This window comes from Sceloporus occidentalis, unplaced genomic scaffold, assembly GCF_023333645.1.
Source record: "Sceloporus occidentalis isolate IW3139 unplaced genomic scaffold, rSceOcc1.0.p SCAF_28, whole genome shotgun sequence".
In the NCBI taxonomy this organism is placed as follows: domain Eukaryota; kingdom Metazoa; phylum Chordata; class Lepidosauria; order Squamata; family Phrynosomatidae; genus Sceloporus; species Sceloporus occidentalis.
Genome location: NW_028317008.1, coordinates 4479021 through 4494743, shown reverse-complemented (window position 1 = coordinate 4494743; position 15723 = coordinate 4479021). Strand labels below are relative to the sequence as shown.

Below are 15723 nucleotides of genomic sequence, written 5' to 3'. Positions count from 1 at the left end.
TACAGAGGAGGAATTGTGGTTTCAGCTCCTACCCTTCATTATGCATTTTGAAGGGAACTTCTGTTTAACGTTTAGTTAAATCAGTGGATTTTCTCCAAATACTCTTCACCCAATGAGCTATGTGTTATACTGGCCCAACTCGGCCCTTCATAATGAATAGTGAAACCAAAACTCTCCCTTTAGAAAATAAACCCAAGAGTCTAGCAAGAGACTGGCAATAGGATCAGAAAGCAACATACACCCTTTAGAACCCTGTATAGCCAGGAGTTAAATTACAAACAAGTTATTGAGGACGTGCCAAGTATAAGGTCAGGTCTGGCTTGTTCTTTATATTCACAGGGAGTCAATTTACACTTTTAACAGAAAACATGAATCTCTTTACTCTATTTTATCAATTTTTATTTTTTTTTATTGAAAAATATAATATAATAGATATCAAAAAATATATTATAATATGGTAGTACAGATATCAAAAATATCACGAGTATTAGAGTATTACACATAGAATGAAAGACCACCTAAGGTTTATCTATAAGCTTTGCGTGTTATCTGTAAATCGACGCTAGTATCATATCAATTACAACTGTTGTAAGCTGGGATATTCAACAATTTATCCCCATGCTTACCACAAAGCAGAAGAAAAAAGAAAAGACGTCAACAATCATACCACACACGTACCTAGATGTATGAGCTCCTATCTAATATTTGTTTTTAATTTATACTACCATGGTTATTTGGATATTTATCAGTCCAGGGCCTCCAAATTGTATTAAATTTATGTAGTTTCTGATGTGCTTGAAAATATCCATACTCCATTAAACGTAGGTACTTTATTTGCTTAAGCACATTCTCTATGTTTATTGTTGATGTTTGTAGCCATTTTCTTGCTATACTTATCTTCATAGCCAAAAAAACACTGAACTACTAAGGTTCTTTGGTTGAAGGAAATATTAGCTAAGTCCAAGTGTAAAAGTGCTTTTTCCAGAGACGGGCAAATGGTTACTTTAACGAGGTCAGATATTAATACGAACATTTCTCGCCATGATTGTGCGATTTTATTACAATCCCACCATATGTGTCTAAATGTGCCTTGAGCTAAATTACATCTCCAACACATGGGAGATGATGCCCGATTGATTTTAGCAGTTCTAAGAGGAATTAAATACCAACGGAGCATTATTTTATAATGGAGTTCTGACATATTTAAACAATGGGTAACTATTTCCAACAGACTATTTATCCATTGTGTTTCCTCTATTTGGATACGTAAATCTTGTTGCCAAGAAGTCACGGCTTTAATATGTAATGAGGGCTCAATTTCTTCCAAAGTCTTATAACATCTCTTCAATCCTTTCAGCACTATTTCTTGAGAAAACAAATCGTTAATTTGTATACTTAGATTTTCTATGTGTAAATGCTTAGATAAATAGTGCTTAATCCTAAATAAGTTATAGAATTCAGTATTATTGAGATTAAAGTCTTCATAGATTTGAGTAAAGCATTTCATATTATTTCCAATTAATATGTCTTTAATTCTGTAATTTCTAAGATTACACCACTTCCGAAGATTCAGCTGAGAAATATTTGTTTGTAATATTTCTAATGGAGCAGAGGGAATAATTTTATTCCGCAGACCTATTTGCGGTTTAAGAGAATACCAATATTCAATTGAGCTCTTAAGAGTAATTGGAAGAGATTTAGATATTCTATGAAATCTATCTTGATGCAGCCATAGTAAGCATTCAAGGCTGGGTAGTCCTGTAAATTCTTGTTCTATACAGTACCAGGCTTCACTATTGCTATGAGTGTATTGGATCTTTAAGATAAAATTTTCCTAGAAATTCTAGGTTTTTTTTTGCCCAGTTAAAGTTTTCAATATTTTTTTTTGAATAATTGTATCCAATATTTTGGAAGACTGATCGGTATCATTCTAAGCATGTAGAGCCATTTGGGAATAATATAAGATCTAATAATATTTATTCTACCTAGCCAGGACACAAATAAACCCTTCCAGGCTGCGATTTGTTTTAACAAATCGATTTTTTATTTATTATAATTAATTTCAATAATGTTGGATAGCTCTAAAGGTATAATGATGCCCGAATAATAAATCTTACTCTTTTCCCATGTGAAATCGTAATCAGCTTCCAGTTTCATTCTTATGTAGTCATTAATGCCTACCATCGCTGCTTGAGGCTTTTTCATATTAAGCTTATAATTTGATAGTTTACTGAACTCTGAAATTTCTTCGAGCAATGCTTTTAAAGACAGCTCAGGATCGTATAGAGAAATCAGGAGCATGTCATCTGCATACAGGCCGATTTTATTTTCTATGTCCCCTATCTTAATTCCCTTAATATCCACATTGTTTCTGACCCTGGACGCAAAGGATTCTATGGTTAAAACATAGAGAAGGGGTGCCAAGGGGCAGCCCTGCCTGGTACCATTATTAATATTAAACCAAACAGAATTAAATCCTTGGCCTGATACTTTAGCAGTCAAAGTTGAGACATTACAGACTCTATGAATCCTTCTCCTAAACCAAAGCATCGCAATGACTCTTCACGGAAAGTCCAATTTGACTCTGTCAAAAGCTTTTTCAGCGTCCAGGGCCAGAAACACAGTAGGGATTTTATATGAAGATACATATTCCACAAGATCAATTATTTTCCGCGTATTATCATTCGATTGTCTGCCCTTAATAAACCCGGTTGGATCTTTATGGATTAAATAAGGACTGATAATTTTTAATCTTTCAGCCAAAATAGCCGAATATATCTTTGTATCTACATTGATTAAAGATATAGGCCTATAGTTAGCCATATTTGAAGCCTCTTTCCCAGGTTTTAGAATAGGAAGGATCGATGCTTCCAGCATACCGTTAGGAAAAGTCTTTTTATTATATATTATAATGTAATTAAATAGAATAGTTAAAAAAAGGAGATAATTTTTTATAGAATAGGGCTGTAAAGCCGTCCGGTCCAGGGGCCTTATTATTTTATCAATTCTTGACATATTCTCACTAGGTGAAGCTCCGATTAAATGTGCTAGAAGAAAGCATGTGTAATTTCTAACGGCCTGGAAGCAAAATAATATTTTGTGAACATTGATTGGATTGAACAAGTCATCATGGAACACAACACTGTCCCAGAATGTACAAAATCACCTCATTGTGTTCTAGTAGGGGAATCAAAGCCCTGACTGTTACTGTGCAATGAGAACTAGTGAAACTGGCAAACAGCACCGGTAAAACCTTGTCTCTGTAAAAATGCCTAATCTCTGTTAAAAATAGGAAACTTGTACTGACTGTGCTGTAATTTATTTTTTTTTAAATCAAGGATAGTCATACAAATCCACTTGAGATGGCTGGCTGTAGTAAAGCTCACTTTTGGTAACTAATGCAGGAGTTTACTAAATGAGACAGGGAATTTGGGGTTGAACAGACCCATTGTGGGGATCTGGCTACTACTGGCACGACAGTTGAATTGGTTGGAGCAATAAGGGCGACTGGTAGTGCAGAAAGACTCCTCCAGGCCCCCACAAACGTTTAAACAAATTCGAAAGACACTCGGCAATAGGATAAACGTTTGAAATAGAATTGCACTCATTTTTCCTATTGCTGAGCGTCTTGAATTTGTTTAAATGTAAGAGCAATCACTGTCAAGAAGAGATTGTAACCAACTGAATGAAGGTTGATAATCTCAGGACTAAGTGGATAAATGAAACAAACACTTTTGACAATACATGTTTAACCCTTACTTTATGAAATAAAGCCTGTATGTATTATAAAACCGTACTGATTGGCCATATTCATGTACTTGCGAGGCTTTCAGGAAGCTTAGTTTAAGACTGTTTACCAGATCGCCCTCCCAGCAGCAAACAAAAAAAAAATCACCTTGTTTTCCATATGGGTTAAAACACATCTCCTGCTTTAGTGTTTATTGATTCAACACTGCTCTAATTCTTAGAGGTTGTTTCCTTTTTAATGAAAATCAAATAAATAATGGAACAAATGCAGTAATAAAAGAATATGTACATATTAACAAAAGTGAAAATGTGACTTATATATCAAACTTCTCTTCACAAATACAATGGCCATTTTCTTCATATTCCTCTCTAGTTACAACCATATCTTCAAAGTCATCATTTTCCGATATTAATTTTCCACCTTCCCAAGAGTAAGCTATAGGGCTGCAAATGGCAAAAAAAAAAAGAGACTCTTAAATGGTTTAGCATTTTAACAGACAGATATCTATATCGTTGCTATATTGTAGCACTGTTATTTGAACTTGAGATCTTGCAAGTTCGGAGGACTTCATAAAATCTTATGCTTAATCATTTAATTAAGAATAAAAAAAAAATTGTTGAGTTCTGTGTGTTGGCTTCCTGGGATATATATATATATATATATTCAAGAATCTAATGATATGATTAAAAAAATTAAGTATAGCATTGTTTTTTTGTTAATTATGTCGATGGCGCTAACTAATCTATTCAATATGCACTAGTGAATGAAAAGAGGAACGTCTATTGCCCTGACCTCACCAGCCGCTGCACTGCTAGTTGTGCTTTTGTGTGCAACGTTCAAGTAAGACAATACTCACTTCTCAGGTAGAATAACCGAAACATCATAGTCCGTCGGTGTGAGCTTGCGAACCTCTGAGAAAACCCGTTCCCTGAACCCTGGGAACAAGGTGCTTCCTCCAGTGAGAACAATATTCTTAAAGAAATGAGGCTGCATTTCTAGGATGGAAGAAAACACATTTAAGCTAGAAGTTTTAAGTTGATTTGTACCATTATTTTAAGCCAATAGTGATCATACAGAAAAAAATGGCATCTTAAATAAAAGGCACATAATGGGTTTCTATGACAAGTTAGAAAGAGTAGTGGTTTGTTTTTTTGATATTCAAATATGGTGTATTTTTGTGCAAACATACCTTCTGGAAGGTTGTGAATGGAATGTACAATGGCTTCTGGAATCCCCATTTCTTGAATCCCTATGTCTGAAGGATGGAAAATGATCTCTGGAACCGCAAATCTCTCATTAGTCAAGCGGAGTATTTGCTCCCCTGCTGTAGGCTTCCCGCTAAACACCATCTCTTCCCTTGCCTGTTCCAAACACAAACCACACACATTTGAGATTTTATATATATATATATATATATATATATATATATATATGTGTGATCTGGCAAAGTGAGCTGCTCCTTCCATTGGCAGAAAGCACAGTCCTCTAAGGTATAAGGTACAGAACTACAGTGTCTTCAGCACTTTCACGCTCTGCTTACAGCAGTTCAGCTTCCACTCTGTCTGTTCTGAGGTCTGCTAGTTAAAGCCTCAGCAGATCCTCATTAGGCCAGGTAAAGGGGTACAGGCTGTGGAGGATTCTACATCTCAAAACCTTCCTTCTACTACCCTCCCATGCACTGTCACTATATACACACACACACATATATATACCTTCTATTCAACAAAAAAAAAGACAAGAGTTTATTTTTAAGCGATACTGTCTTACTAAATTAAACCTACTTTATATTGTCTCAAGTGTATACTATTCAAGAAACAAAACCAGTGACATTTCGTTATTTCTCTCTTAACTTTACTTAGTAAAGTACAGTAACCCGGTCCTCAGGTAGGATGATCAAGGCATTGCAGAGGGTCATAGAACTTTCAATTACTTGTCCTAGCTTTAACAGGAACAAGGATAAAATGCAGCATTCTCTTTTTTTCCTTAATATAAACATATGTTTACCTTAACAAAGCCCTTCTTGATTGTGCTGAAGTCTGGTAACACATAATCTATCATAACAGTGTTCTCTTCTCCTTTCAGCCTATATAAACAATGATCGATTAGAACAGAGACTAAACCATTGCATTAAAAAAAATGCCTTGCCCTGTGTAATACATACTTTGCAATATCCATATCCCTATAAAAGTCTGTGGATACATAGCATACATCCTCTTTTACTTGGTTAATGACATGGGTCTCGTCCATGACATGTAGCTGTCTGTAAAATAAAAAGTGCAATTGGCTCAGATGTTTGCAGTCATTTTACAAATCCAACACAACATATCCAAAGACTAATCCTGGAAATACTGATATGACATTTCAATGAGCAAAATATAAATAAAAAGTGAGTGGTGTGTGTAATACATATATATATGAATATACAATTAGTGTAGTGAAGTTTGAGATAACATAATGGCCTTAAAATGTCACTTGATAGCAGGGGTTCATACCTCTACTTATTGAACAGAAATCTGGTTGTAAGATTAACAAGGAGGTGAATAGGTGCCACCAATCTCATTCCTCACACAAGTCAATATAGCAAAACATTCAATAAGATACTAGAATCTAGTAAAATAACTAAAGTGTTTTAAGCATGACTCGAGAGACTTTTTATGTTGATATTAATGTAGAACTGGTATTCTAATTACCGTATTTGCTCGATTATAAGATGAGTTTTTTTCCAGAGCAAATGCTCTGAAAATTATCCCTCGTCTTATAATCGGGGTCGTCTTATAATCAGACCTCAAATAGGTCTGACTATGAGACTAAGATCCAGACCCCCTGCAGCGATACAGGGGACCTGGATCCTCCTGTGTTATGCCCCCCAACTTACCGGTGCATCTGAGTCCCCGGTGCTTAGTCCGGGCAGCGTGTAGAGCTCTACTCGATTCGCGTAGAGCTCTACACGCTGCCAGGACTAAGCACCAGGGACTCAGATGCAGGGGACCTGGATCATCCTGTGTTATGCCCCCCCCCAATTTACCGGTGCTTCTGAGTCCCCGGTGCTTAGTCCGGGCAGCGTGTAGAGCTCTACGCGATTCGCGTAGAGCGGAAGTTGTGTACGCGAATCGGGTAGAGCTCTACACGCTGCAGATCACTACCCCAACTAAGTTCTATGTACAGTATACATATTTATCTGAAGCCCTATGAACATTGATTGCAAGTTTAAATAGTTTCCAAAGTTTCATAATTACCTGTATGAGATAATCTCTTTTAGATGATTTGTTAGCAGCTTTCCACCAACATTGATTCTGGAATAGAAATCACGGAACAAATACAGCTATGAGCTCAATCATATTCTTGTGTTCACAGAAGAATTGTGTTCACTATGCCTGGAAACCCCAACTTGCCTTATAATCCCGTCTCGTTTTTTCTTACTTCGACAATACGGCACGATATGTGTAAAGGAATAGCCGCTGTCTACAATGATGCAGCACAGCTCTGATGGATTGTCTCGGAAAAATCTGTGTGCGCTCAGAGCTCCAGCTGTAAAACAAACCAAAAACGGTCAAGCTAAAAATTATCAAAACAATCAATATTTCAATTACAGAATGCTAGACACATTTTAAAAAGCTATAAGACAAAAGTAGCTGGTGCATAAAACACACGCCAAATAAGTAAATGATAATGACGCTGGAATTCTACAAGGAAAGAACGTATACTGTATGTCAATGTTATATACACAGCCAACAATTATCTCTACCAGCCTGATGGATTTTGGCACATCTCCAAAACAATTCTCACCATTAACCCGGAGTGCTGCTTGGAATTGATATTCTTCAAACAAAATCTCATTCATGGACTCTTGTATTGAAGTGAAGTTAAAATAGGGCTCAGTGATAATGATGTTGGTATCAACAAAGTCCACCTAGTAACATAAAAAAAAAAAAAAGATTCATCAGAACAACGACAAAAGCCTAGTCACAAAGTATGAAGAAAATGTACCCAGAAAATTCTCACTTTGAGAGTATGATCAGTCCAAACTCATATATGTATAAAATATGTAAGCGTGCAGTAAAATATCTTGGGGTGAGGTGCCACTTAAAATACAATGCAGCGTCAGTGCAGGAGTTGCCAGATAAAAATAATATTTTATATATTATATACTTATATTAAAAAAAAAAAACAAAGTTAATATTTCTGTATCAAAATGTAAAAAAATAAAATTGGGAAACATCCGGATATGTGACTTCTTTTATTACAATATCACACGGTTTATTTACTAAAAAGGAGAGCTGTCAGAAGAGTCTGCAGGACTGATGACTGATGATTAAGGGCCATCCCTAGCAAACTTCTCCAGCAGGAAGGGCTGAGCCAGGCCTATATAATGTATAGTTGAACAGGTGAGGAAATTATTTTACTATACATTATACAGGGCCAGCCAAGCTCTTCCTGCAGCAGAAGCTGTCAGGGGTGAGCTCTTCAAAATGTATAGCACAGGGAAGATGCTGAAACACAACTCTGCCTTTAGTGTTTTGTGCTCAAACACAATTTAACTGGCATTAATATTGTGCCAATTACATCAACACAAGCAAACAAGACACATTGTTTGCTCTTTTTGCATTCTACATCTTTAAGCATTATTGAAATTATCAAAATTAGGTATTTTACCTGAAACATTTCCTTCCCGAACAGATAATCCCAAACCTGTCTTTGGACATCCCAGTTCACCAAGTAACCCTGTTGTAAAGTTATAAAGACACATTTCTGCATGAATAAATAGCATACAGACTGTTAAGTAGAACCGTAAAAGCCTGACAGAAAATATGGCAACATGCCCCAAATATTAATACTCCGGGTTTCTGTTTATGGTTTTGATATTTGGTCAAATACTTCTACAACTCTGCCACTGCTCAATGGGCTCCGATCTCCTTAACCTGGCCCATAAAGGACTCTGCCGAGCTGGTGCAGCCGCTACACAACAGTATCTGGCAGAAAGTCCAGACTCTCCCATCTGTCTGGTAAACTTAAGTTTTTTTAGACAGAACATTTTTACTTAAGCTGCATGCTTGTACAGACAAATAAATGGACAGTTATAATGTTAAATAGTATAATTTCTCAGTGACATTATCAGGGCATTACTATTTAGCCTTATGATAAAAGTTTACGCTTTACAGCGTATGCATTAAAATTATGTGTCAAAAAGAAAACATTCTCTTACACACACTAGGATTACTCTTCACCCCCTGCCTACCCTATCGCATGTCACCTAGCTAATGTTTCATTAGTATCTTATACATTGGCTAACACATAGAAATGAGATGACATTACAACTACACTTTATGTGTCAAAATATTCTTAATTAACAGGAGTCAAAACAAAGATACTTTAAGAAAATCGGAGCAGGGCAATCAGAACACTCATGTAACCCCGTTACTGAATACTGCAGTCTTACCTTTTGAAATGGGAGAATATAAAAGAGGCCAGAGGGGTCTTTTACTTCATCAATCTGATTGGCCGTAAATGTTTTTAGGCGAGCGGTCTTTGATCTGAACTGACAATTGGGAATTACACTGTAAGGAAACAAAACAACGTGTTATAACAGAGATCCTCGTTTAATAATTGTGAGATATTAAGAAATCATCATAACCATACAGGGCAGTCTCGCATGGGTGCTTTTGTCAAGAAATGGACTTCCTGTAAATCCTGACATTTCCCAACTCAGCAAACCACCGTCAAACTCAAAATTACAAAATAAACTCAGACTACACTCCAGAAAACACACTTCTAGCTCATATGTAAATATCATATTAGTGTATTGAGCCAAAGTTTATTATTATTCATCCACATTCATTGTGGCTGGGTTATAGAAAAATGTGCCTATACTGATAAGAGGCGGCCCTAGAAGGACAAGGACATTTAGTTTGCCGGGGATCCTGCTCGCTAGCTTGTAGTCGCTTGCAGATGATTGCGCTCATACGGGGATAACACAGCAGAAGATGCTAAATTGGTTGAGAGAATTCCCTTTGTTATGCTACCGCTATACTTTGTATATGGATAATACTTTAACGATGGTTATGTTGTTCTCTCCCCAGCTGAAGATTTTTCACTTGATGAGCACATTAAGGGTAGTGAATTTGCACCTAAGAAGGATCTGGTACATCATAACAGCATGCATTGGACTTGGAAGGATGGATTTTTGATTAACCTGGGTTATTTATATCACGCAGATAGGCTCGATTCTCTGAGGAACTGGATTTAGGACATTCTGCCAGATTATTACAACCGAGACTGGTTTTACCCAATGGGAAAAGTCGGTGTTTGCCCTGGCCCAACTCACATCCGTCGCTACTAGTTACAGCCTCGGCTAGCATGAGTGCTCCGCGACTAAGTCCAAGGGGACTGCCATGGCACTCGAATGGTTAACTGAACCCAATTGAGATTTGAAACAGGCAATACACATTCATTAAAGTGACTGCTATGATCCAATGACTCATTATAATGCATTACTATTATACCCTCCAGATAGCTCGGGGGGGGAACAATAGACCCCCAATGACTAGAAACAGCACACTGCGTTAACCATTTCACCGGCTTGTATCACGTAACTAACTGATGATGATAATAGATCGCACCTCACTTCGCCGTTGTTGTAGCCAATTTTAGCAGTGTACGCCCCGTTATCTAAAACCAACGTGCTCATCTCACTGGATTACAGACACCCTCCCGCATAACGTGAAAATCCTACAGCAGCGGGCGCGCATCCGGATACTCTATGGTTCGCAGAGCGCTAGAACGGCGTATCCGACTCCAGTGCATTGTGGGATAGCGGAGGGCAGTGGATAAGCGGAGCTTTCGAATGGTTGGCACGTTGTATAGGTTGTTGAAACAACTAAAGCTGGATATGTTATGGAGCGAGCGTATGTTAGAAAATGTGAGAGGAAATAATTAGAAGCGCATTTGGCGTGGGATAGGCGCGGTAATCACACTAATATAAACAGCAAGGTTCTTCCTCAATGTTTACGTTCTAAAACCCTCCGCCCCTTTATTTTTTATCTATCCACTCCAGTAGTGCTGAGACGTGTGTTCGTGTAATGAGTTGTACTTATTAACGGAGAAATCGGGGGGGTTACACTTACAGCGCAGAACAATTCTGGGACATTGTGGTAGAAATCAATCAGTAAAATGCACCCCTGGTTTCCATGGTAATTGCACCGCGTTTACAACTGAGCATTTTAAAGAGACAGTACACCTGTTTCATTATTTATTGAAACGTTCACCATGTTGATGAGTGCCGTTTTCATGTGTGTGGTTAAAAAAAAGAAACAAACAGCTTATGTAAAAAGATAAATTCTGATTCATTTCGGATAAAAATAAATATAAAAGGACATTGAAGAAAGTACCCCAGCTCCCCTTATTGTAATCCCGTTTGAGCAGGACCCTCCTCACCTGTTGTTTCTTTAAGTCAAATTGTTATGTTATATACTACTTATGTCCTGTCTACCCATTGTACAGCGCTACAGACTTTGAAGGTGCTATATAAAACTATAATAATAAAGCCTGGTGTTAGCTGAATAATAACTTGAATACAAGATATGATAAGAAATGGAACTAGGAATACCAAATTAGCCATATTTTTAGGGTGCGCGTAATTTGCTACCTCACTGTACGTAACCTATAGTCTCTCTTATGAAGGGAGAGAGCGGGAGTTCACTTTAACCCTTTGAGTGCCTGGGTCAAACAGCTTCCCCCTAGGAGGGCAGAACGAGTTTAATTTTATCATTTGAGCAAATATATTCCAGCATCGCGCAAAAGGTACAACAGAAATTACATTTTACATAAACGAAAGGCAAGAAACGCCCTGCTCCAGCGAGCAAATTATCAAAGGTTTGCTAAGGTTACATTTTACGGCCAGCCTTATAAAGCCAAACAACGCACTTAACCTTTTTAGCAGTGCTGATGAACTCCTACACCTACAATGAAAACCTTTCCTCCACAGACTTTTAATAATCTATGTCCAGACTGAGCCGTTCTATTGTTTACCACAATGCAGTATTGTAAGGAGTCGGTGTTAATCTAGTCACAAATGACAAATATGCAACTGTTTCAAAATGTTGTTCACAAACAATTCAAAAAAACTATAGTTTGCCCATCTATACGTGAGTTTTGGAAGCATGTTCAAGCTTTTCTAGCGGGCCTAAATATTCAGGACTTCCAGATAAGTCCGGAGGCTGCAATTTTTGGCCATCTAGGTACTTGAGGACTGCGTGCTAAGGCCTTGCTTTGCACAGTTCTGGCTGTGGCCAGGAAAACCATTCTGCAGCAGTGGATACAAACTGAACCTCCTTCAATGTCTTTATTTCATAATAATTTGTTCTATCTGCTCAGAACGGATTGGTTGGATGCGACGATACACAAAAAAAAGAGACACTCATAGGTTTTTCAAAAAATGGGAAAGTTTTATTGGTACCCTGGAGAACTCTGTTAAATGCCAAATCAAAGCGACTTTCTGTGACACATCCTGGTTTGGTGCACAACTGCTTTGTTGTTTTTGTTTTACTCCAGTTATTTGTCATGCTGGACTGATGTGGTGGGCGGGAGGGTGCTAGTTCTGTGACTTCACCCATTGTCTTTAATGGTCTTTACTTGATTTGTATCAATGTTGTCCTTTACTTTACAGAAAGTAAGGCATCTAACAAAAAAGGACATGTCACTAATTCAGGGACATGTCACTAATTCAGGGACATGGAGACGTTTGTCTATATAATAACATAGTGGGCTAAAAGGACAAGACTGCACAGACTTTACATGTATATTTATTTTCATCACATGCTAAGATGGCCCCTGGTATGTAGTTGGCGCCTCACACTTCACCTTGCCCCGAATATTTCATCGCCTTTGTTACAGTTCCGCGTAAAATGCTAATATGTAATTATACTTCGCGCCTGCTCCAGGCTACTCAGGTTGCGGTAGCGGCGGCTGCAGCTGCTAGAGCGGCGCCAAAAACCCGAGCGCGGCCTATGGCGGGCTTCGTAACCATAGCACTACGCATAGAATGGAAATATTCGCTCCGACAGTATCCTGATGTGCCTTACGACCCTTTAAATTATCACTAACCGTAAAGCGAGCCGAGCAACCCTTCTTTTGAGGTCAAGTAGTTTACATACGACAGTAACGTATCAACGTTAAGTCCACCCCCACAACAGTGAAGGGGGCTTGATTAATAATATGGCCCCGCCCCTCACCAACCGTGTTCTGAGAGGAGGAGGGGTACTTCCGTAAACACGATACGTCAGCAATAGGAATGTACCATTACGTTTTCTCGGTTTTCTTTGAGTGCTCGCCGGTGCGAAGCTAAAAAGGGATAAACGGGCCACGGTGAGTACTCGATACTAATGCTGTGCTTGTAAATAATAAAGGGAAGTCGGATTTAGGTAAAGTTTTTTTCCGCTGATGCTGGTTACACTTGAGACAGTCCCTCCTCCCCTGGAGCGATCAGCTGTGAAAATGAGCTTATGTAGAACAAAAACACCAGATAGACACAGGGAAGCAGGCAACGGTATACCGAGATCAGGCAGTAAAAAAAACTTACATATAAACAACCACATTGTGGGCAGTACATGTAAAACGCGAAGGATATTTAATAGGTGGTAAATATATGTACACTGGGGGTATATTCACCCAAGGGGATTTAGAGCAGCGGTTAACCATTTAGTACACACCAGAATATTCCAGGAACCTGGCATTTTCTCCTGATCCGTATAGTGATTTGTAAGTAACAGAAAAGAGTTATTCTTTCTACGTGAGACAAAAACCGAGGGTTGCTGTTTGATGAATGCATAATCATTAAGTGGAACCAAGTAAAGTGGGTATTAAAAGCCTAATAACACCTATTGATCAGCAGAAGGACCTCGCCGGAGCTCTGGATTGAGACTGCTCAGGAGCAGATTAACATCAGGACCCTGCCACATTATTTGATTGCACGCCCAGAGCTTGGACTTCAAGCAAAACATCTGTTACCCTGTGCTGTAAACATCTTTTGGAGAGCTCTTCGTCTGCTTGGCTTGTGTATCGCCTGATCCGACCAATCACAAGGAAAGGTAGGAAGTAACCCTTCACTCTCTGCCTAAGTAATGCCCTGTAAGAGGAACATAATGCGATCCCTGCTGGGTGGACTTAGTCAGACCTTAGTTTATTTCGATTACTGGAGATCAGCTATGACTGTAGCTAATGTAGTACACTTGTTTTATGTAAACCATATCATACACACATTGAGTAAAACTTACTGCTCCATAATCTTCATTAAAGATGCGTTACGTGTTCTTTTAGTCTTACTTTATATTTCCTCTATTTTTAATGGGATTTGAGCTCTGTAGAAGACATGTCGCAGCTTGTCACACTTCGCCTTGTATGGTGTGGATTAACTGTCAAGCCTTGCATATGCAAGTACCCTGTATCCTCCAGCTGGTGTACTTTACACAAGATCACCTTACACACGATAAATAGCCCCAGATCACTGAGTAGCGCTTTTGCCAGAGTTTAGCTAAAGTGTAGTTCCTGCATGTGTATGTAATGCTCGCTAGTATATTTCATATATATATATATATATATATATATATATAGTTAAAGTAGCATTGGATTGCAGGGACCGAGCATTAAAATTACTGGTTTAGGAATTAAACAATGGATTTTCTATACACAACAGTTTTGGTGTAAAATGATGAAAGTGGCTGCCATGGTGACTGCTCTTTATTAGTTACACAAAACTCTGTGCCTTTTACATAAATCTTTGTCTAAGTCACTTAAGGTTGCTGTGGTTTGTGTTCCTCCCTTCCTGTAGTGAATTTTTGTGTGCCCTGTAAAAGTAAATAGTACACGCTTGCTTTTTTTTTTTTTTTTTTAGGTAACTGCTTGCGCATATTATGCCTGCTTAGGTTATAATGCTCCATCTTGGTGGATGGGGGTTTACTTTTAAGGTCATTTTCTCCCAAGTAGACTGCAAAATAAAAGCAATGTTTCATTTTAAAAAGGCGAATATTTCTTTTTATTGATTTTGTGTTAAATAGATCTCTAAGATTAACATCAAAGAGGTCACGGGAACTGGGGCTTCATGAATGTCCTACAACCAGTGAAGTGTCCAGATGCTCTACGCAGTTGCGCAATAATTAGGCAGAACCTGAAAATCTTATGATTGTTGTGTTGGAGTGTCACGATATTCGAGAAGCATGGTTTTTTTGGAAACACAAAATAGTTGTTCTGTTTTATTAATGTTAGAAGACCTTTAAAGAAAGACCTAAGCACTGCTTGTAGAATAATTGGAAGCAATTTCAGAGGACGGAAATTCTCATCCTTTGTTATATGTACCCCATGGGGTATTTCTAAAGGAACAATTGGTCAATTCGGTAGCTGTTCTAATGGTGATTAGTTTGAAACTGTACAGTAAAAAGGTCGGTGTTGGAGCTACTTGGTTATAAAAGTATGTGGTGCAATCGCAGCTTTATATATATATTTCCCAATTGGCAAAATATTTTCATTTATCCCTGTTGAAGGCCAACCTACTTTTCCAGATACTACTTTTGGTTCTATATTTTGGGGGGGGGGGGGAGAGTGAATTTGTCAAAGATGATAGATAACTTTATAGGTCTTTATAAACCTGTGCATGAATTTAAGGCTACTTAGATCTCTGCTTCAGGCGTACTTTGTTAGGTTGTAACAGGTCTTATCTCCTCACCAGTTCCTGATAGTGTATATAGAAGGACTTGCTATGAGAATATATGGTCATCTCTATAAAAACTGTATTCACACATTGGGGGAAAATTGTTGGGTCTCCTATAATAATTATCAAATAAGAGCATTTAGGTTTCTTTCTATGTCTCTTTTGGAAAATAGTGCTGATCCCATGAAGGAATGGAGAAGAAAAATAACTACTAGAGTTGTTCTTTGAACCTCGTTTCAATGGAATTATTTTTTTGTTTTTACGCACAGTTTAAGAA

At 38.0% G+C, this 15723-nt stretch overlaps 1 protein-coding gene across 1 annotated transcript; it reads right to left on the bottom strand.

Annotated features, from left to right (window-relative positions):
• Positions 1-4061: 4061 nt before the first annotated feature.
• On the bottom strand, positions 4062-10433 carry LOC149299698 (actin-related protein 6-like). The gene is made up of 11 exons (XM_089486176.1): positions 10366-10433; positions 9186-9303; positions 8402-8470; positions 7535-7658; positions 7141-7276; positions 6985-7041; positions 5910-6008; positions 5753-5831; positions 4938-5109; positions 4605-4743; positions 4062-4191 (listed from the first exon to the last, which is right to left on the bottom strand). Exons 1-11 carry the CDS (start codon positions 10431-10433, stop codon positions 4062-4064), a joined length of 1191 nt encoding a protein of 396 aa, XP_089342302.1.
• Between the last annotated feature and the right edge of the window lie 5290 nt (positions 10434-15723).

Excerpts from the sequence above, each read along its gene's own strand:
- LOC149299698 (XM_089486176.1), bottom strand. The coding sequence starts at position 10,433 with ATGAGCACGTTGGTTTTAGATAACGGGGCGTACACTGCTAAAATTGGC. Across the intron at positions 8,471-9,185 it reads ATATTCTCCCATTTCAAAAG|GGTTACTTGGTGAACTGGGA; the intron begins GTAAGACTGCAG and ends ACTTTACAACAG. Across the intron at positions 4,744-4,937 it reads CATTCACAACCTTCCAGAAG|AAATGCAGCCTCATTTCTTT; the intron begins GTATGTTTGCAC and ends CTTCCATCCTAG.